This window comes from Corvus hawaiiensis, chromosome Z (genome assembly GCF_020740725.1).
Source record: "Corvus hawaiiensis isolate bCorHaw1 chromosome Z, bCorHaw1.pri.cur, whole genome shotgun sequence".
In the NCBI taxonomy this organism is placed as follows: domain Eukaryota; kingdom Metazoa; phylum Chordata; class Aves; order Passeriformes; family Corvidae; genus Corvus; species Corvus hawaiiensis.
This window is the reverse complement of record NC_063255.1, coordinates 39860473-39881242: the sequence shown is the minus strand read 5'-3', so window position 1 is coordinate 39881242 and position 20770 is coordinate 39860473. Positions and strand designations below refer to the sequence as shown.

The 20770-nt window shown below is 39.6% G+C and overlaps 1 protein-coding gene across 3 annotated transcripts in view; it reads left to right on the top strand.

Moving 5' to 3' along the window:
- Nucleotides 1-20770, top strand: part of NTRK2 (neurotrophic receptor tyrosine kinase 2) — a 200512-nt gene that overhangs the window by 126984 nt on the left and 52758 nt on the right. For 2 of the 3 annotated variants that reach the window (XM_048291143.1, XM_048291148.1), the window contains one exon: nucleotides 19979-20109. In XM_048291143.1, coding sequence (XP_048147100.1) covers nucleotides 19979-20109 — 131 coding nt within the window. Of the gene's footprint in view, nucleotides 1-5668; nucleotides 9489-19978; nucleotides 20110-20770 lie in introns of those variants that run through there. The other variant, XM_048291144.1, reaches the window with a different exon arrangement.

Here is a 20770-nt window from a genome sequence, read left to right as displayed (position 1 = left end):
CAGCCTTGTGCCCAACCCTGAGAGGAGACATCGGGTGCATTTTTTCAGTGAGGTGTCGTTTCAAACACAGTAAATCACAATTCTCATCCTGAAGATGTGGTATGGGAGCACAGACTGAAGACTCAAAGTCACAGAAGTTCACAGAGAACTTCTTGGAGAAGATATTTCCTTTTTGTCTTAGCTTTTTTACCGAAGAGGAAGATGGCTATTTCCCAACTTGCTAAAGGCTTTTGCATTATGCATTCTCATGCAGCCTATTTCCTTTCTGGAAATGGTTTCCCACATTTACCACAATGTTGTATTGCACTTTAAAGTTACAATTTTTTGCCTCTTTCAATGGCAGCATTTTAGAGAACACTGAAATTGTACCACACCAAATAAACACAGTGCAAAACAAGGCGTATCTTTCAGAAATCATAGAATCATTAAGAGTGAAAAAAAGTCCAAGATCATCAAGTCCAACTTTCGATGAAATGAGGAGGATGAGAAGATTCAACTTTTCTTTGCACTGATAGCTTTCCTCTAGAGGCCAAATCCAGAATTGATTTCCTATTTTAACCAACATGAGTCTTTCCTGCCGACTGATCTCTGTGTGTTTCAAGATTGGCCTCAACATCTGAAACACGGCTGTGGTAAATGGCAACATTAAACAACTTGGTAAGAGATTTATTTTGCACCTGTAGGTTTCTTTTTTTGAGTGCAAGATAGAGTGTTTTCAAGACAGAACAAAGCACACAGGTGTTCACTGCTCCTGCAGAAGACAGCTTTGCCATCTCAACTTTGCAGCTTGTGTTTATTGACAGGATATGTATACAGAAATATATAGACCACTTTCTATGGCAAAAACACAGAAAAGCATTGCGTGTTTTTCATAACAAGGGAGAGAAAATGTACAGAAAAATTGTTGTTGTTGTTTTTGTGGTTTTTTATGGTTTTGGGGTTTTTTTGTTCAGGTTGGGTTTTTTTTGGTTGGTTGGTTGGTTGGGTTTTTTTTGGAATGGAATTTCTGCCTATGTGTGCAATAGTTATTTTTCATCATATAGAAAGGACTGTGCCCACCCACAGTGAGCTCTTGGCCTCATCAAACCAGACACACGCCCCATCTAGATGTCTGTAAAAGCTTTTAAGAAACATTTTGTTATGCTTTCTGTGGTGTTTCTCTAAGGGTATACTATATGCAGTCATACCTGTTAAAATACACACTGTTCATTAGCTAAAGCTTCTCAAGAGATGGGTTTTCATTCTTAAGAAAGAAGAGCAATTATTTAAATGGAAATGTGGTCTCAGGAAAGATATCAATCCTGGATTTAAATCTTTCCTAGATCTCAACACTCATGTAATAAGGAAGGAAATCCTGGTTCACAAACGAGGATATAAACCCTCCATGGTCACAAGCTGCTCATTATTCCCTACTCTGCTTTCTGGTTGAAATTCTGAAAGGCTGTGTCAGTGCTGAGCTGGACTTGAAGTTTTGCGTGGGTTATTAACTCTCTGGGTAATCAGTCTAAGAAGGCCATAGATCAAAGCCTATTTGAACGTATTTGAACCAAACCCAGCTAGTACTGTTTTCCTTGTATTTGGAATTAGCTTTTGAGTTGTTGCTTTTAAGTAAATTAATGAGCCATTTAATATTGTGCAAGCTAAGCATTTCTGCATTCTGATACACTTGAATTACTGAGGTTCTTTCTGTGTGTTGTTAAACTGTGCAAGCTGTAGGATGATTGTAAGTAAAATCACACTTTTGAACAGCTAGTGCTCAGTCTGATCTACAGAAGGTTGATAGTTGGATTCACAGAACACAATAGTTTCTTCTCCCTTCCTCTTCAACCCAATGAAAGGTGGTAGAGCAAAGCATCAGGGAAAAATAATGTAAAGACTTATGAAATGCACCCTGTACATGAATGGAAAAATATGAAATATATTGTTACATTTTATAGCAAGATTATGGAACAAAGGAAAGTCAATGTGAACTCTTTAACATTTTGCTTGTTACCTTTAACAGGCAGCTACTCTGTATGAGCAGAACACATTGTATGTCCTTAGACTTTGCTACAGGGAATAATGCCCATGTTGCAAACATGGAGAAAAATTCTTATCTTTAGGTGATGTTTAAGCCAGGAAGCATGTTAAGGGTGAGCCTGGTGTCATAAATATAAACTGCGAGAAACAATTACTAAGAAAACTGATTAGTCTGGACAAAACCAAACCAACATCACAAAGATGCAGCACATATAAATCATGCTCAGACAAAAGGGATAGGAAAATACAAAAGCCTATGACTTGGACCCAAGCAAAAACCAAAGAGGGCTCCGGTAAGAAGTGGCACTCTGGGAGACAGCAAAGTGTACAGATCTCCCTCTTCCAAACAAAGAAAAGGAAGGAGAGAATGGGGGAGGGAAAAGGAAATAAAAGACAAGCAAGACAAAAGGGTAGGCCTGTTGGCAATTTACTCAGATGAAGCCAAGGTTTTGCAGCTGTACTTCTCCAAACATAAAGCAATTAAAATCTCTACCTACCTTGTTCTCTGGTACCTTGTTCTACCTGGCTTCAGGATTAGGATTCAGAAAGCAAAAGGATTTAGGCAAGTAGGCTTTGCTTTTCCTACATTACCTGACTTGTTAAATGTGGCAGTGTTTGATTAAGGAGTTTCTAATTGCCTTTCACTAGGCCACGGTGTTCTTTAAGTTTTCTAATTTTCCTATGTTTCATCCTGACAGCTGACTAGGCTGGTTGGGTTGAGAAGGGAATTTTACCCACACTCCTATTTCACCCTAGTGAAGAGAACTGGAGGTTGGTGTGGCAGGGCCTTGTAACCTGTGGCTTTAACCATTTGTTGATTTGGTTCTATAGTTTTTAAACTGGTGTTTATTGCTTCTCTAGATGTTCAGTAGGGAAGTCTTCTTGAATACCTGATGGCATTGCATTATGGTGAGAATTATAAAATGTCTCAGATCTTTGGGGAGTGTGAAAGGATCCATAGAGTACAAGAGGAAGAACAAAAACCTCTTTTAGGTCACTGTTTATTTCTGTATCAGTCTGTGCCCCCCTCTTCCGGACCCCAGCTGCTACTTGTGCTGCTGGACATACAAGGAGGAAGATTATTAAGATGCTGGGAGAAGGGAAATGTAACAGCAGTGCTTGTGATTATCAAAGGGTCAGGGTATTTAAGGGTTATCCTAATTTACACTGGCTGCTGAGAAGCAGAGGAATATTCTTCAGATTTTCTTTTATTTGGAATATTGATATAGCAGCACCATCCTTACTGAAGATGAGAAGGCCCATCATAATCCAAATGCTGGATTGTAACACAAAAATACTGTTGCATGCAAAACTTTTGCTATTCTAAAGGACTGGTACATAGACAAGTCTTTGCAGTAACATAGGAGTTAAAATGCAGACTTCCTCTTTCATTTTTATCACTTAGTTCAGTCTGGGAGTGATTTTCAGAGCAATTGCTTTTAACTCGTAGAATTCAGATCAGAATATAAAGTTTGTCAAAAGTAAGATGTATTCAAGTCTTGGATTTTGGTTCAAACTTCCATAACTTAATTTGATCTAGCTTAGAACCTTGTTGTGCTTAGAACTGAGTTTTAAGTTCCATTCTTAGCAGATTTTTGACTTGCATGTGATTTTTATTGGATAAGTTTCCTATTGGTAGAATCGGTAGAATGAGGAAAATAATCAATGGAGCAATGTGCTGGTGTGCAGGGATCCTGTACGGGCTTCTGTGTGAGGCTGGCAACCAGTTCATCTGGTGGCAGCCTTGAAAGAGTGGTTCCTCCATCATAATGCAAAGTGAGAGGAAGGTCCTGCTGCCTTTACCAACCACCCTGTACAGCCAGAATAATGCAGCCTTTACTGAATTATTCCATCTTCAGTATAACTTCTCACCCTCCAGATTTACAGGGTAGTAGCTGAGATTTTAAATGCACAGAAGTAAAGCTGTTCAAAAATAGAATTTTCCTCCCATGGGAGATTTCAGCATTTAAAAATTACTTGCTGCTTTAAAGTATAAGAGAAAGCAGAGGGCACTTGGTTCAGTTTTGTCTCAAGTTTCAACTTGAACTGTTGAAACAGATAAAAATCTTCATTGAAATTTAAATAAGTTGGTATTTTTAAATGAAATACTTTTTTTGAAAATATTTCAATTTGGGAAAATATTTTAAAAATATGGGTAAGAGTGGTTTTGTGTGTGCTGGTATGGGGGAGGGGAAGGATTGTCCCACTTTGGAATGTTAAATTTGATTCTTTGTTTTAGGAAACCAAAAAAGTAACTGAAAATCAGTATTTTTCTGCTGCTAAATATTTGAAACTTTATTTTACATCATTAATATTTTTCAGTGAAATTTTTTACTAGCTTTATGCTGAAATTAATGCTATGGGAATCAAAATTTTGAATGTCCTGACTCATGTGTAATTAATATTAGTATATTTTCTTTCATTCCTACACCTGTTTCCATTAATTTTCTTGTTGAACTTGTCTGTAAGGGACTCTAAAAGACAAAAAGGGTTGTGTGTTACTGCAAGTGATATCCAACAAGTCCAAACCTTCTTGGATTAAAGGGTGAAACTCCACTGAAGTCAATGGAGCTTTAAATATTGGCACCACCAGAAAAATTGTCCTGTGGAATGCACTTGTATTGTCATACTTTGAATTCTCTTCATTCTCATGACAGACATTACTAAAGGAGTCTCTTTTCAAACACTTACGCATTTATTATTTTCAAAACCCATTTCCTCAGAGAGGTCAAAAGCTCTTCTCACCACCATAGGGAGTCCATGGAAATGCCAGCATTCTGAAGTACCGCAGGTATCCAACTGCATTAAAATATTAAGGCTTTTTTTAGTTTTTCTTTTCAACCATGCTTTGTTTTTGTCATGAATCAAAAGTGGTAGAATGTAATTATTTTTTGATTGGAAGGGCAAACATTCCAGCAGGAAAAATGTCACATTAAAATCGGATTACTTCCAACTAGTCCATACAAGAAAATTCCCTAGTGAAAAGGCCTGATCTCTGATTGCTTTGTATCACTAGTGTGATGCTATAATACCATTTTTACAGTGTGTTTCTGGTAATTTTCAGTATTATCTATGCAGAAAATAGATTGCAGATCTCCTCCAAAAGCCCAGTGTTTTTCCTATTTGGCTGTACAGTAAAGCTGGAGTTTTCCCTCCTTTGTTGATATTTTTCCTTAAAAACAGAGAATAATGAAATTACTTAGTATTATTTCCATGCATTACTTTAGAGCCCCATGGTCCAAACAAGACCTCACCGTGCAAAGCACTGGGGGCTCTGCAGATGCACATAATCCTTGCCTGAAGAGCTTTTGGGCTACGGCCTCACTCCTGTAACCTGGAGCTACTTGGTTGTCCTGTGGGCAGGTTACAGACCTGGGGCTTCACACACAGGGTGAAGAACGGGGAAAGGATGCTTGGTTGTCCTGCCTGTATGAGCAGGGAGTCCCAGTGATTAAATCCTTTGCCCCAGGTTACACAGGAAATATGTGTCTGACCCTGAGGTGGAAGCCAGATCTCCTGTGTGGCACCCTCATCCCCTGACGTATCCGTCCTTGCTCCCCACTGTCATGTTGGCCTCCAGCGCAGAAACTTCTAACCAAGGAATTTTCCATTGAGTTCTGCTGCTGATGAGTTTCTTTCTCACCAATAGGTGGAAACTGACAGCCCGGTTTCTCAGGTGACACAAGGAACGGTTCTGCCATCCCAAATGAGGCAGGAAAAACATCACGCAGAACAAGGAATTTTCCATAAGAAACTGTACCATAGCAACTGAAAAAGACGTTGAAGCACATTACACTTTCTCAGCTTGTTGCAACCTGTGCTTTGATGCAACAGGACATCAGAAAAGTGAAGACCTGTTTTTTTTGTTTTTCTTTTCCTCACTTATTTCTTTGGCCAGGAGAGTGATTGCTTTAACTGGTGCTGCTTGATCATAATGAATTTATTGCAAAACTGTGTAACCTTTCCACATCCGTCTCCAAAGTATGTGCCAGAGCTTATGTTCTGGCATGCATTGTCATGCTATAGCTGGGGAGGGAGAGGGAACTACATCTGCAAACTTCCATAAGAGATCACAAGCTTCTGAAACTGTAGGTTAACTAACCAAATAGGATACAGAAATATTTCCAACAGGCGAGCAGCTGTGCAATATGTGGCATTAAAATAAAGTTGAGTAATTAAGAAGTAGTGATATAGAAGCTAGCAAAAGTTTCTGTCTTTTTTCCTAAACATATCCCAAATATGACTTGTCTAGTGTAACAGAAAAAAAAAAACACTGTGCAGAAATAAGTGGCTTGTGTCAGTTCGGATATGGACAAATTCTTTCTGTACTAGGCATAGTAGTTATGTAAAATGTTGCCTAAAATCTCTAAGGGAATTCTTTGCAGGATAGATGTTTATCTTCCTGAGCAGCTGCAAAACACTGTTAAGAATGAAGAAACATGAATTAGCAGGACCTAAAATGCTGAAGTGAGAAAATGGGGATATCTGTTTAGCACTACTGATCAGCTGAGGTCTGGAGACCCCCTTTCTTTTGAACTGGAGCAGTTTAATCATCTTCCTTTTCTTTCTATTTTTTAGAGTTGATGTGGTACCCTGCCCATATTTTATCTCTCCACTGTGTTCCTTCTCAATAAATTCCACAACGTGGATCATCCTCCTCTCCTGTATACCTGCAGATATGAATTACTGGGTGGAGAACTGCAGCATGTAGCACATTTTCTTTGTGTATACTGTTTTTTCATTCACACTCACAACCCGTCAAATTTCTGAGGTATTTCTGTGGTAAGATATCCCTCATTTCTGTGAGACTGTTTGTTTCAAGTTCCCCTCATTGTCAGTGACAAGTCTGTCACGGATTTGGGAAAGTTATGTCAGAATCCTGCAGAGCTGGACTTGAACTAAAAATGTTGTACTGGAGCAGGATTTGTCACAACTGTGCTTATCTAGGGCTTCCAGCAAAGTCTGTATGTGAAAGCACAGTTCTTTTTGGACAGTAGCAAGGATAATGCAGGTTTTTCAAACTGGTTGCTCCTAGCTACTGTCCTAGCTTTCAACTTGGTAAATTATGGGGAAAAATACCTTTTAAAATACTATTGAGATTTTTCCTACTGATGTTGTTCTGATGCTTAGCTAGAATAGCTCTCATTAGGATGCAATTTACCATTTTCCTCAGTTTCCACAACAATTGGCACTTCAAAAGCCTACTTGGCACAATACAAAGGTAGATGATACCAGCAGCTCCTGTTCAGAAATATTTATTTGTTTACATCTATGAAGGTGTGGAAAGAGAGCTACTGCAAGTAGTTTTGAAGTGCTGGTTGTGGTATGTTAATCCCTGAGGGCCTGTTTATTTTTATGGAGGATAGTACATACAATACTGTAAACTAACAACATTCAGACTGGAATAAGCAAAGAATTAGGACACAGCTAGCAGCAGACCTCACGGTTTCCTTTGTTCAAGGCAAGTTTTTTCTTGTTTGTTTGTTTGTTTGTTTTAATGTGTCTTAAATTAGGGGATGCTGTGGGTTTCTTATTTGCTTTCTTCAGCAGTTTCTCTTTGTGACACTTAATCTGGAAGAACTCCACTTGTTTTCCCAGCTCACATTTTGTGAGTGAGGATTACTTTTATGGCATATAAGATAATTCTGAATGCAATGCAAGAGAAACAGTGTTGTTTTAAAATCTTTTTTTTCCCCTGAATGTATTCTTACCAATTTATTTTATTTTTGAGTGCATTATAATACACTTTAAGGAGGCCAGAACCAGTAAAATTACAAGGAAGTATTTATTGCAGCCAAATTCATATCTGAAGAGTTTCCACTTGAGATTTTGAACTTAAGAAAGTGATGGCAGCGAGGCGTTTGTGCCATTGTTTTCAAAATATACCAAATAAGAATCTTGATGAATACATAACTTATGTTTTATAGCTTTGTGACACTATTCAAGTAGAAAATAACTAATATTTTTTTTAAATCCCCACCACTATTGTGAAACAGCTAGGTATCCATTTCTGGCCTCATTTTTGAGGTGGGGAAAACTGTCATAAAGGGATTCACTCAACAGAAGCCTCATAAGAGTTGTTTGCCAAAATGCTGATGACAAATACCTTTTCATCTGTGTGTGTGTGTGTGTGTGTGTGCATAACTAGTCTTCAGAAGTAAACAATGTTGTCTCTCTGTAGTTTCTCTGTAAGAAAAAAACAAATCAGTAATGGTTATTTTTGCAGTTAGAGCCTGTTATATTCTTGGAACATGTGGCTGAATTACCATTCTCTTACTGAAGAAAATGTTACAAGAAGGGAAGAATAAATATGACAAGCAATGTTTAAAGCAATGCACTAGTCTATAAGTTAGTTGAGAGCTGTACATGGGAAAACACTAGAAAAGCTACTCAACAAATCTTGACACTGGTTTATAAATAATTATGTTAGCTTCTGACCCTTCCTCCTCATTAAAATTCTGAAGGACAGGCTAGAAACACAGACCCCTGGAAATTGCTTGAGAGCCATTTTGTGGATGTTGGACTACCAAAAGGCAAAGCATCCCTCCAGTGTGACAAGACCTCAGACAAGGCCTTCCTAAAAGCAAGTCTGTACTTGCCCTCCTGCTGGTGGTGGTCTTGCAGGAGGCAGCAGTTAATAAACACTGCCCGTAAAGTGGTCTGTTAAGGTACCCTGGTGACATCTTGGCTTAACAACACCTCTGTGTTTTAGCTAAGTGCGGGCCGGGGACATATCAGCACCCATTTCCTTGGCTGCAACGGTCAGTGCGAGCAGCTTGAGACAAGAAATCAGCATTTTCACTGGCAACAGTAAAAATCATGGCAATTTTTACTATTTCCTTTACTGATAAGCCCATGGGGTACTCTGCCATTACAGTGAAACAAATGTAGCAGCTGTTTGTGTTGGTTACTGCTGCTTAAAATGTTTCCCGAGTAGGTGAGTATGTCGGCAAACTGGTATTTGTTGCTCTGGGAGAGAACTTGAACTTCAGGAGGAAGGGGAGAAAACCCCTACATCTTGCCTTAGTTCTGTGCAGACTGAAGTTGCTGTAAATATCATGGTGTGCAGTAGTTGGAACAAAACAGTTTTGGTTTTCAAGAGCAGTAGTCATATAGATGCTGGGTGAGAAAAGAACTTTTCTGGTTCATGCATTTTTGGTGTCTTGCAGAGACTGCCAGAATTACATTTGCATTAATTTCAGTCTATAACTAGTATTAAAGAAGATTCAGCTGAAAGTACTTTCCAAATGTAAAGAGTGCAGGGGACAAAAAGGATTGTGATTTATGGTGACATCTATTAAGGTTGTACAGAATATCATATGTGTATACTAGCTATCAAGGTAAAATGAACTGGTACTAATTGGTCAAAGCTGCCAACTCAGTCTGGTTATGAGTGTAACAATCTTCTTTAGGTCACATTCATTATACTGACATTGTATGTCAGATCCTGAATAAAGTTCATTCAGCCATTTCTGCCGTTCTTCTTGTTTGCCCTGCTATGTATGTGTGCTGCCATCAGTGAGAGTTCATGTTTCAGCAAAGACTGGGTCTGTGTGCTTTGGGAAATGTATGTCTCGGGTATCTGCCCAGTGGCCAATTCTACAGCAACAGCGTGACTGTGGGAGGGCATCCTTTGATTGAATCTCGCTTGGTGTTTTCCTCATTCTTGGAAACTGACTGGAACAAAATGTTCAAAGCTCTTTCTTTCTCCCTTTCCTCTTCTTTTTTTTTTTTTTCTCTCTCTCTTTCTGTCTTTCAGTTCCATGCCTCAAAAGGCTGTAACTGGGTTCATTATTGTGTGAAAAATCAGCAGCAAACTTCTAGGCATTTTGCTTCATTTGGGCAGCTCCTGTTCCTTAGTGACAGCTGGTTGGCTCAGCACACTGTAATTATCAAGTCAAAACCAAGATGCTTTTAGGTAGTGAACGCATATTGGCAGAGACTGAATTTGCCCTCAACCTTGTCATGGGCCACAGCTTTATAATAAGATCCATTTGGTGGTGGTTGTTTTGTCACTGTTGGTACTGGAGCTCTGACTGTTATCACACTGGACCCTGTGGGAAGCTCTTGTTATCCTAAAGGAGGACAGGTGCTTGTTTTTCATTAGCTGCTGACATACTGTATACTTAACTTTTGATCAATGTATCTGTGTTCTTTCTCCTTCTCTAAAATAAAATTTTATTGATATGTGGGAGGGGATTTATATGTGTTAGTGAGAATTTACAAAGGCCTTATTTAAACAGAGTCTGGAGGAAATCTTGCAAAGAAACAGACCTGTGGGTTTGTTGTCTGCAGTGGAACCAAGGCACTCTCTGCTGCTACTTTAAATGTGCCTCCATTTGACAGACCGACTATGTGCTGAGTCAGTGACTGGTGCCTGGCTGTCCCTAGCCATGGGGGCATACAGGGCAAGGCATTGCCTATGATCCACTAAAGGACAATTGGCCCTGGGCTGCATATTGTGCAGATCAGTTGCAAGGAGCTGGACATAATGGAGACTTTTGCTCCCTCACCAAATTTGTTTTAGCAGAGATGTAAAATTCCTCCTTATTTGTCTGAAATGTCAAGAAACATAATTTCAGCTGGCAGATAACATAATCCAGAGCTCAAGTGAGTGAAAGGAGATTTCTTATATTCTTTGCTATGTCTGTTATCTAGGTGTGTCAGTTTTCATGTTACATGAAAATAACATGCAGATCCAAGAGAGAAGAGAAAATGTGTGACTTTTTTTTGCAAGAGGAATGACCTGGGAAAATCCTCCTGTTCCCACTGACAAGTCACAAGTGTTTTCTCACTTTATCATGGGGCAGGCTGGGTTTTCTATTAGGACAATTAGAATAGGCAGTCATCTTGCTGCTATTAAAAACCCCCTTAGTGTTCTCAAATCTGGCTGGGCTACAGTTTAGTGTAGTTTACAGATTATGTCCAAATAGGAGTACCACTGTTTGCTTAAGCAAAGCTCAACGCAAGGAGCATGGTACAGTCTAATTTGCATCCTTCCCTAGGATTTGGGGAGGTTGTCAGACCCTGAAGAATGATAAGTCACCCAAACTATAGAAACCTCATGGCCTTTACACATGAAATAATTTGTTTTGTATAAGCATACACTTTATGATATCAGTCCTTTGGAGGATGCAGGAAAGAAGAATCATGTCAGAAGAGAGGGTGATGTGTGGTCTGCAATAAGCAATAAGGTCTTTTCAAGCTTGAAAAATTAAGCATGTGCTATGTTTGTGTGGAAACATGGAAAGATTTTTTTTTCCAGGGCATTTATAACAAGACAAAAGAAAAGTCATCTTTTCTTTGCAATTGCTGAGGCTTTGATCCTGAAAAATCCCCAGCACGTTCTGTCTTGCCAACCCTTTGTGACTCCATTTGGTTGGCCTAAAAGTGAAATCTTGCAGGTCTTTTTGTTTGAAGGGAGTACAATGTAATAATCTTCTGACTACATTGTGGTTGCTGTAGAGGTATCTGTCACAGCCCAGTGGTAAAGATGAATTTTCTGGGTGTGCCTTGCATACATATGCTGCCAATTACATCATGAGCACTGGAATTCTGAAACAGTAGCAGGGCCAAGGGGAAAATGCCCTATGGGGACATAAGCCTCTGTGTATGGCATGTCCTAACAAAAAGGGTTGGCAGTCTGGCAGTGAAACAAAAGCAGAGCAAGTGCCTCATCATGGAAGAAGGCAGAAATGCTGAAGGACAGCAAGTCTGTAAAAGGGAATAGCTGCTTGTCCAGGTTTGTTCACCTTTTATGATGTTTCGGTCTTCTCTCCTGTCACGTGTGTCTCAGGCAGTATAATGCCAACCCCTTCTGTGTCCCCATAGGACAGATGGCAAACTGACATTCTTTCTGTGTCAGTGTGTAGGAAGACTTCTTCTTTTTCTTCTTTCTAATGAGTTTGTTTTTCAGTAAATAATGCAGGGTGGAAAAGATTTTATATTTTGTTTGTTTGCAGTGTCCCGTGTCTTTATGTGTCATTTGTGGGTCCTCCTCAGAGATGGCTAAACTCTTAACTTTTCTTTGTGTTTAAAGGCCACTTATGGCAAAACCCATAGGAAAGAAGGAGGTACGCACAGAATCATAAGAGCAAATAACCATGTAGGTTATTCAGGCAAAGCCTTAGCTGTTTGCAGTTAAAGAAGCAGGCAGAGACTGAGCCTTGTGATTAGGGGAAGGTTTATTTCAATTGGCTCAAAGAAAGCAAAGCATAATATAAAATTGCATAAGATTCCATTTTTTTTCACAGAAGGCCACACAGTGTGTTGCAGCCTGATAGAACTGTAAAAGGAATTGGGAAAAAAAATTAGGAAAAGGGTAAATAATTTGCTCAAAAATGATCTGTAAGACTGGGTTTTGTCACGCTCCTAGGACATTTTCTCTATGCTAAATTAGCTGTAACATTGCAGACCTACCCATCTAACATGGCTGATCAGATGCTATGCTGTCTTTTAGAAAGATAGCTCATCAAAAGGTAAAGATTGAGTATGTGCTTAACTTTTAAATAAGGGGATAGAATTTCAACTGTGAGCCAAGTATATGGTTTATTCCTTCACAAGCTTGAAAGCTCGATTTACTTTTCATATCTCCTTTTGAAAGGCCACCAGTAAAACGCTTCTGTACTCCCTCATGTAGAGCCATAAAATTATTTCCTTTTCCTTTTAAAATGAAAAGCGAAAAAGCAAAGCAGAGAAATGTACATCACAACCAGTGCAATCTGCTTTGAATTTCACCTTCATACCCATTTACACTAAGCTTGAATATGGCTCAGCCTCTGGATGTAAGTTTCTTTCAGGTCCTGCTTCTCAGGCTGGCACCCTAGGATGCTTTTCAGACTATGTCTGTTTCTGAAAACAGAAGAGAGTTAATATTTAGAAGACAGTATGTTTATTGGCCCTTCCCCTTCTGCAAGTATCTATTATATGAGATATGCTACACGGTATTCCCCCATCCTTTGCCAAGTACTCCTATTTCTGTAGCACAGAAGATTCCTAAAGATTAGCATAGTGTGAAGGGAAAGGATTTCCAGGTCTGAACTAAGAGGAGGGTGTTCATAATGAGATCATTGTCTCCAGTTAAACATGAAAGACAGACCAGATTTGCCCTCATAAAATAATACTAACAGGTTTTATACAGCAACTCATACACAATAGCCCCTGAGTTGTAAGATGATTAACCTTTTGGAAGAAGTGCGTTGAGATTGGCATTTATAAATTAAGTGTATACATATCTGCAAAGGCAGAGTTTTGTCAAAATTCCAGGGCAGTTTTCTGCTCAAAGCTGATTTACCATACAGTGCTGAAAAGCTTTTAGTAGGCTGGAAGCATCACGGAAAGAGAAATGAAGATGATTAATATATGCTACTTATTCTGAAAATAGCCAAATTTAGCTTTCAGCTATTCTGGTATATACCAATTGTTTTAGCATGTAAAAGATCAGTTTTAGGTTGCTAGGACTTTAAAGGTCTTGTGCACCTTAGTTTTAATATTCAGGGCAAGTTCATATATGGATAAACTGTTGACTTCATTATTTTTTTTCCATGAAGGGTGAATTTAGTTCATAAGACTCGAGCATTCAAAACAGTGATAGCATTTTTATTAGAATTTCTTCTTACATGATGCTTATTTGAGTATAAGGATCTAATCAAGTATGGCATCATGGCTATCTGTAGCCAAGATGAGAGGATCTTGGCCAGCTAAGCCAAATCAATTACTGAAAAAAAGAGTCAGGTAAAGTGCCTCACCAGGAATCAAATATTAACCCCAAAAGACAGTAAACACTTGCATTTCAGACAGAGAAGACCCATGCCTGCTACAGCACAGTGAGTTTACACTGGGTAAGAACTGTGGTGCCCCTGTTGCTCTAGGAAGGTAGGAGAGATTTGGGCACCCTCCAAGGAGGTGCAGCACTGTATTACAAAAGGAAGCCTAATTCTAACCCAGGAAAATAGAAATTCTGGGGTTTAAATATAGATCCTGTGAGGATTTAAATTGTAAACAAAGCAACTGAAAGGTTAAGCTGCAGCAATCACAGATTTATTTGATTTACCAGATGTAGCTCCAGACAAGTAGGAAGTAAGTGCCTGGGAATTAGGCCATTCCTGTGACAGTCACTCATTTGCCTTTCATAAATGCCTCCAGTTCTTCCAGGAAGATCACTTCCTCTTCAACCTGGCTGTTAAATGTCTCCTTAAGGCCCACTTAGGATCTAATGCCTGTGAGAGAGCTGACAAATCACTGATGGCCACCCAAGGATAACTGTTTTGCAGCTCTTGAATTATACTGGGGTTTTTTCTGAAAGACACAAAACAAGACTCATAGTGCTTCAGAAGCTGTACTTGCACAGGTAATGTGACTAGGTCCAAGCGCCTTTCTGGCCTCGTTGTTCGGTGAATCCTCCCTACTCAGTTTTCTGTAGCCTTTACCAGCACGTTTCATTTAGAAGAGAGTACCTGAGGTACTGAGAGGAGACTTTCTGTCAGCTTAATTTACTTGTGTTGAAGAGGTGTGAATTGATTCTCAGCTGTGGACTATTATATATACATATGTATGTATAATAGTGTGTACATATATATATATACACATGCAGATTAAGATATGCACACACACACACATATATAAAGTGTGCATATATATCTATGTGTATACATACGTATATGAAAACATTGTTCCCACCTACCAGCTGGGCATGAGCCTTACATGAGCAATTGTTGCTGCTATATGGTAAAAATGAAACAACAATAGCACTACACAAAAATTTATATTGAATAATAAGTAACAAATGTTGTGTGGGATAAATGCATCAAACAATCAGAAAGGTACAACTGATCTGACCTATTTCTGCACCCAGGCAAGGCTGACAGGTCAAAAGGTTAAAAAAAAAAGGAAGCCATTGTTGTTGGCTTTTATTGCCACATTAAAGAGTAGATATCTCAATATGCCAAAATTTCTATTCTGGCAACAGCTTGTAGAAACTGTAGACATGCTGCTATTGCTTAATCTGATGGCTATCAGTTTAGATTTGCTGCTTGCTCTTTGTAGTGAATTTGTACCCTTCTGCGATAGGATTCCAGCAGAAACTTCTTTTTTGTGAATGGCAAGCACTGTACAAATTTTATATACTATCTAAACAATCACTTGGCCATTTACACCTGTTTTTTTCTAGCAAGGTCTTAGAAATAGTTCAGTCCACAATTGCAATAGAAAGATTGGAAAAAGGAATGAAGAAATTTGCAAAACGTCTTTCTGTGGCACCTCATGTCACATCACAAGTTGAGTCTTTTCTGTGACTGCCTTTTTCTTATGCATCTGTGAGTATGTTTATAATATCACCTTGCCTGGTCTCTTGGCATCTTGAAGGTCCTCGTTCTCTTCACAGAGTCCTGGCACAACAAATTTCATCAGGACTGTCCCACGTGTATCACTAGCAAAATTTTGAACAGTATCCTCAGAAGCAGACTCAGCAGATGATTTAAGTGGGCATGCAACACAAAAGGATCTTACGGTGTTGGTAGTTCGGTGAGCAGTGATGCCTGTCAGCTGTGGCTTTTATTGTGCATCTGTGAGTCCATGTTTCAGTCTCTCCATTAATCTCCTCACTCTTCTCCTGAGATAGATGGGAACATATTTGAAACCTACAACATTTGTGATATTGTAATTGGGTGAGGTCTTCAAGATGAGACACTCACATGCATACAACATAACTATGTAATTTTTGTGCCCCCTAGGAAATCCAGCCTTAAAAGGACTAGTGTAGTCTATGGATGTGCAGAGATAGGGAGCTGATTTTAGGTTTTTATCACAACCTAGTGGAGAGTGGCTTCCAGTTGGGAAAAAACAACTGGAAACAACTTCTTTTAAAAGGATGTTAAAAAATGTTCCAGAGAAAATTCATGAAAATGACTGGTGAACTGGAGAAAATATTTTCCTGAGGGGAGGAACTCCTGTCTCTCTGCCTCACCAAGAGCAAGAAGGGTGTTGATTACATGTATTTAATACCAAACCTTAAAAGGCTGCTCAGACTATCAGAGAAAGTCCCTAAACATCAAGGGAGGAAGATGCAAGCCAGACAAGTTAATGATTAAGAGACAAAGGCATGCATTTTTATTAGCAATGAAATGATTACACATGAAAGCAAGTGGATAGTTCAGACTTTCAAATCAAGACTGGCACAGTCTCTTTCTGGAGGCAGTCTTGTGCCACGTACAAGTCATTCAGCTCAATATTATGCTCCATATAGTTTAGAAGGTCCACTTAGATGGTGTAATGGTCATATATGGTGGTAAAATGCTAAGACCTATTATTTGTGACAGAGGGGATACACTTCCACTCTGTCACATTTTATTTTTTAATTATGGCCAAAAAAAGGTAATAATTTATACTGCTGCATATCCTGCTGTCCGTGGCAGGATTCATTTGTGTCCAGCTCAGGGAGTTCAAAGAGGTAAGGTGATCCTGAGTTGCCTGTTCTGCTGGAACCCACTCCAGAATGTGGTGTGACCCTTTCTGTTCAGCCTCACCATCAAAGGTAAGGTTACCTGGGGAGTGCAGTCCCATGCCTGCAGATACGTGTTGCATCATTTCCAGTGAGTGAAATACCAACACTTTTGGTGAGATGCTTCTGAGACCCTGAGATGAGAAGAGAAACTTTTTCTGCAGTTGTGCTCCCAGTTGCCCTCTGGTTCCCTGAGGTCAGCCATGGGAGCCCCCTGCTTCTAAGGGTATGGCTGCATGGGTGTTGTTTTAACAATGCCTCTTTTCAGCATTTACCTTTCTTTGTTTTGTCTTGTTTCGTATTTTTTATTTCACTTCTCTCTGAAGTGTTTCAACTCAGCTTTTAGCTTAATGGAACATATTTTTTTACAGTAATCAGTCAAGATTTAAAACCAGAGATTATATGCTCTTAAAAGTACAAATGGCAGGTCAAATGCAATCGCCAATTAGAATCAAAGGAGGAAAATACACAGCTGTCATTTGAATGTTTGTCTACCTTTTCCTGTGAGACAGTGTTACGAGATGGCTTCTTTGTTTATGTCACCTCTTTGGCCAAATTCTGCTTTGCTTCTTCAATGTAAATCCAGGATAATCTCTTGGACTTTAACAGAGATAATTTGCTTTATCCTGATAGTAACTGAAAGCAGATTTTGACCTGGGTTTTCCAGTGTATCTCCTGCTCAACAATCCTCCCACTGAAGATGGTGTCATTATAGCTGGGGCCCTGAGTGTGCTAAACGGATTTTTTCCTTAGCTCATATATCCGTCACATCATATGTGTTTGATTTACTTACATTGTTCTTACATTTAATCTCTGCCCATTTAGTCATATTTACTGTCATTTTTTATTTGTTTAGTAACTCAGCGCAGCTCAAAAAGTTAACAGGAATGGATAGAGCGTAACAAGTTGCAAATACATTCTGTGCAGACCTCTTCTGCGCCTCGCTGCGTTACAGGTTTTACGGTTTGGTTTATGGGATGGATTGTTTATTCAAATGCTTGGTAAGAGTCTTTAACAGCAGCTGCAAGTGTACTACAGAGAAGTATTGAATATGTTTCTTATTTATTTTTACTCTATTGTTTGTGAAGTCCTCCAGGAGCTTCACAAAATACTCCTTTGTACTGCTAGGGCCAACATTAGCAGTATAATGGGCTCAAAATGGAGAGGACCCACACAAAATTCAGACTGCCTTCATCACCGAGTCTTTGGCAGCTGTGGGCAAAAACAAATGAAAAACTGCCTTTGATGCCTTTTCCCTCTGGGAAAGGAAGAGAGGCACCCTCCTGGCAATACTAGTAAGGCAGAGAGAAAGAGAATTCCCCAAGAGGCAGGGTTGGATGGCAAGTTTTTTAGGGGATAGGGGGTAGCACTCATTTATTACCAAGCATTTTTAAAGCTCGGGTGATGAGATGTGCCACACTCCAGAGCTCGGGTGGCATGCCAAGGTAGCAGTCCTTCAGATCTGCTGGTCTGCCTTGTGACCAGTATCAGCAGAGGCAAGGGATGCTGGTTAACTTGTGTCTGTGAGGAATAGGTGTATTTCGGTTCAGGCCTGTCTTGTGCTGGCTGCATTTTGAGCCTTTCTTGCAAAGCCAGTGCTGAGGAGGAAATGAAAATAAAAAGCAAATTCATGCTGACTGCAGGGGACCTGCTCTGGTAGCTGACCAAATAAAGCATCACCATGACAAAACTTAGTCTTACGCTAGACCAGTGTGTGACAAGAGTAAAAAATGTAGGTACCGTGCAGTCTCATTTCATGTGCACCTAATGGGATGTGTGGCCTCTTCTGGAAGACCTGGCATTAGAAAAGGAGGCTGTCAATATCCCCCCCTGCAACCACCAACTGTGGGGAAAGCAGCAAAGCGTGGTGAGTCTGGTGGGCTGTGGGGGGAATCCAGCCTTCCCCACTCTATGCACAGGATATGGGGGGCCTGCTTGTATGCTGGCCAGGGGCCTTCTAGCAGGTGCGAGCTGGATCTAGTGGAGATCTGTTCCTCGGGTGTGCTGCCTACCTCGTGACAGCAGATGCCTGATGAATCACTCACTCTCCGAGCCTGCTCCAGCACCAGGTTTCCCTCATGTCCCCACACATGGATATGAAGTGTATTTACATGCAGTGTGCTCAGGTTAGGTTGCTGTAGGCTTAGGGTATGGGTCTCTTGTACACTGTGGTCCTTTTCCCAAATGCTGGTGATAGGAATAGGGACAGGCTGTGCCATTTCTCTCTGCTGATGTTATCATCAGCACTCCATTTTCCATCCTTTAGTCATGGAGGCAAGGGCTTTTTTGTGTAAGTGGTCACCTGGTTTGGAATAGGCATGTTTGCAAGTATGGAGGCAGGAGTTGGTCTGAATCCGGATAGATCCTAAATTATTGGCAGGGTTCAGTCCTGGTCCCTGCACTTAAGCAGCCATGGTGAGATTTTCACCCTTGCAGAAGCCAGACTGATGTCTGCGCACTGCTATTTAATTCACTATGTTTGGAATTTAAGTTGGAAATGGGCTTCTTCCAGGCAGGGTTAAATTTCAATGTTTGCAAAGACAGCTAAGTGCACTGAGGTTAAAATCATCAGCAGATGCTGTCTGGATTTTACAATTTCAGCAACACAAGCTGTCCACCCTCTTGGCAGCTAAACTGTCCTTAGAACTGCTTTATTTAGCTTGAACATTGCAAATTGATAATGTATTCTACAAAATTTAGTACAATAGTTTAAATATTAAAGATTGTAATGGAAACTTTTGCTGAAATGAGAATGTAAAATAAGTAAAAAAAAAAAAGTTCATCGACTTCAATGTTTGAATCAATTGATTCTGGGCAGCAATTGAACTAAGGTTCTGTCCACTATGTGTACTAAAACCTTTGTCCATCTTTTATTTCTTTTATTTCAGATCAATATTGTAAATCATGTTTGTGAGAACAAAATTTCTTATCTTATTGTAACTGTAGTGTAGCACAAAGTGGGGAAGCAGTGGAACAAGTGGTAAGTAAACCGGAGTGTTATGGCACATTTAGTTCAAAGAGGACGCATTTAGTTTTCTTGGTTTAGGTTAATTTTAAAATTTTGATTTGGACAAGAGAGTTCTGATATTGTTAAAGGTACAAAAGTAGAAAAGCTGTGACAAAGGTTTGGTTTATTTTCTGATTCACTGTCTTAATATTTTTTAAAAAGTAGCATTGGCTCTTATGTATGCTCTGCAGCAGTCATGCTAACATGATGATAAATGGCCTGTTCCCAGGTGACTCTTAATTCCGTGTCTTCTTATCCAGCAAATGCACTACCCTCCAAATATAAATATATAAACCCAGTCTTTTTGCAGAAAGCAGTGAAAAATGACATGTGGGCCCTTTGATTCCTTCCCTACTTTACAGGCAATCCTATCTCCATGTGGCTGTAAGCGTGGAGTCCGTCCCCTCCTGGAATTGCAGCTCACTTCTGACCTCCCTTTTGTCTTCTTTTCACAGTTGTGCATCACATCAAGCGCCACAATATCGTTCTTAAAAGAGAACTGGGAGAAGGAGCCTTTGGGAAAGTCTTTCTGGCAGAATGCTATAACCTGTGTCCTGAGCAGGGCAAGATCTTGGTGGCAGTGAAGGTAAAAGAGTCTAGGGTTACCATTATTAATTCATGGTTGCAACTAATGCTGCTGTATTTGTAAATGATCATGTTTGCCAATTTCATAATCCAGTGTAACTGTTCTGATACATGAGGAAGAGTTCACAAGGCTAATGGAGTGTTAAGAGAATTCGGTATTTGATCTTGGTGTGGATTGTAAAATGAGAACTGAATCTCATAAGGAGAAGGGAGGAAACAGATTGTGTCACGAGGGGGCAAAATCTTTTATGATCTGTCTGAAGTACAATTAGTGAAAAATAATGTCTAGGTCATTAAAAATGCATGTGATACATATGTGTGTCTAAAAAATTAATCTGTTACTTGCTAAGTGAATAGGTTATGTTTATAATTGCTAGACAAAGAACACCTTTCTGTTTCAGGACTGTGCCATTCTTTTAGTCAGCAACTGAAATCCTCTGTGTGTAGTTGTCACTAATATAGCTTGGAGACCAAGCCTTCTTTGCTGCATGGAGCCATTTTTGTCCTCCAGAATTCAAGAGCTGAGGTTAGCTGTTGACCTTAGCCATGGATCTAGCTAGAAAATAGTATTGGTGAAACTACACTCTCAGAGTTTGCAAAGTTTCCCTGGGAACAATCTCTTATCTCCATCTGTAGTGTTCTGCCAAAAACTAAACAAGGTG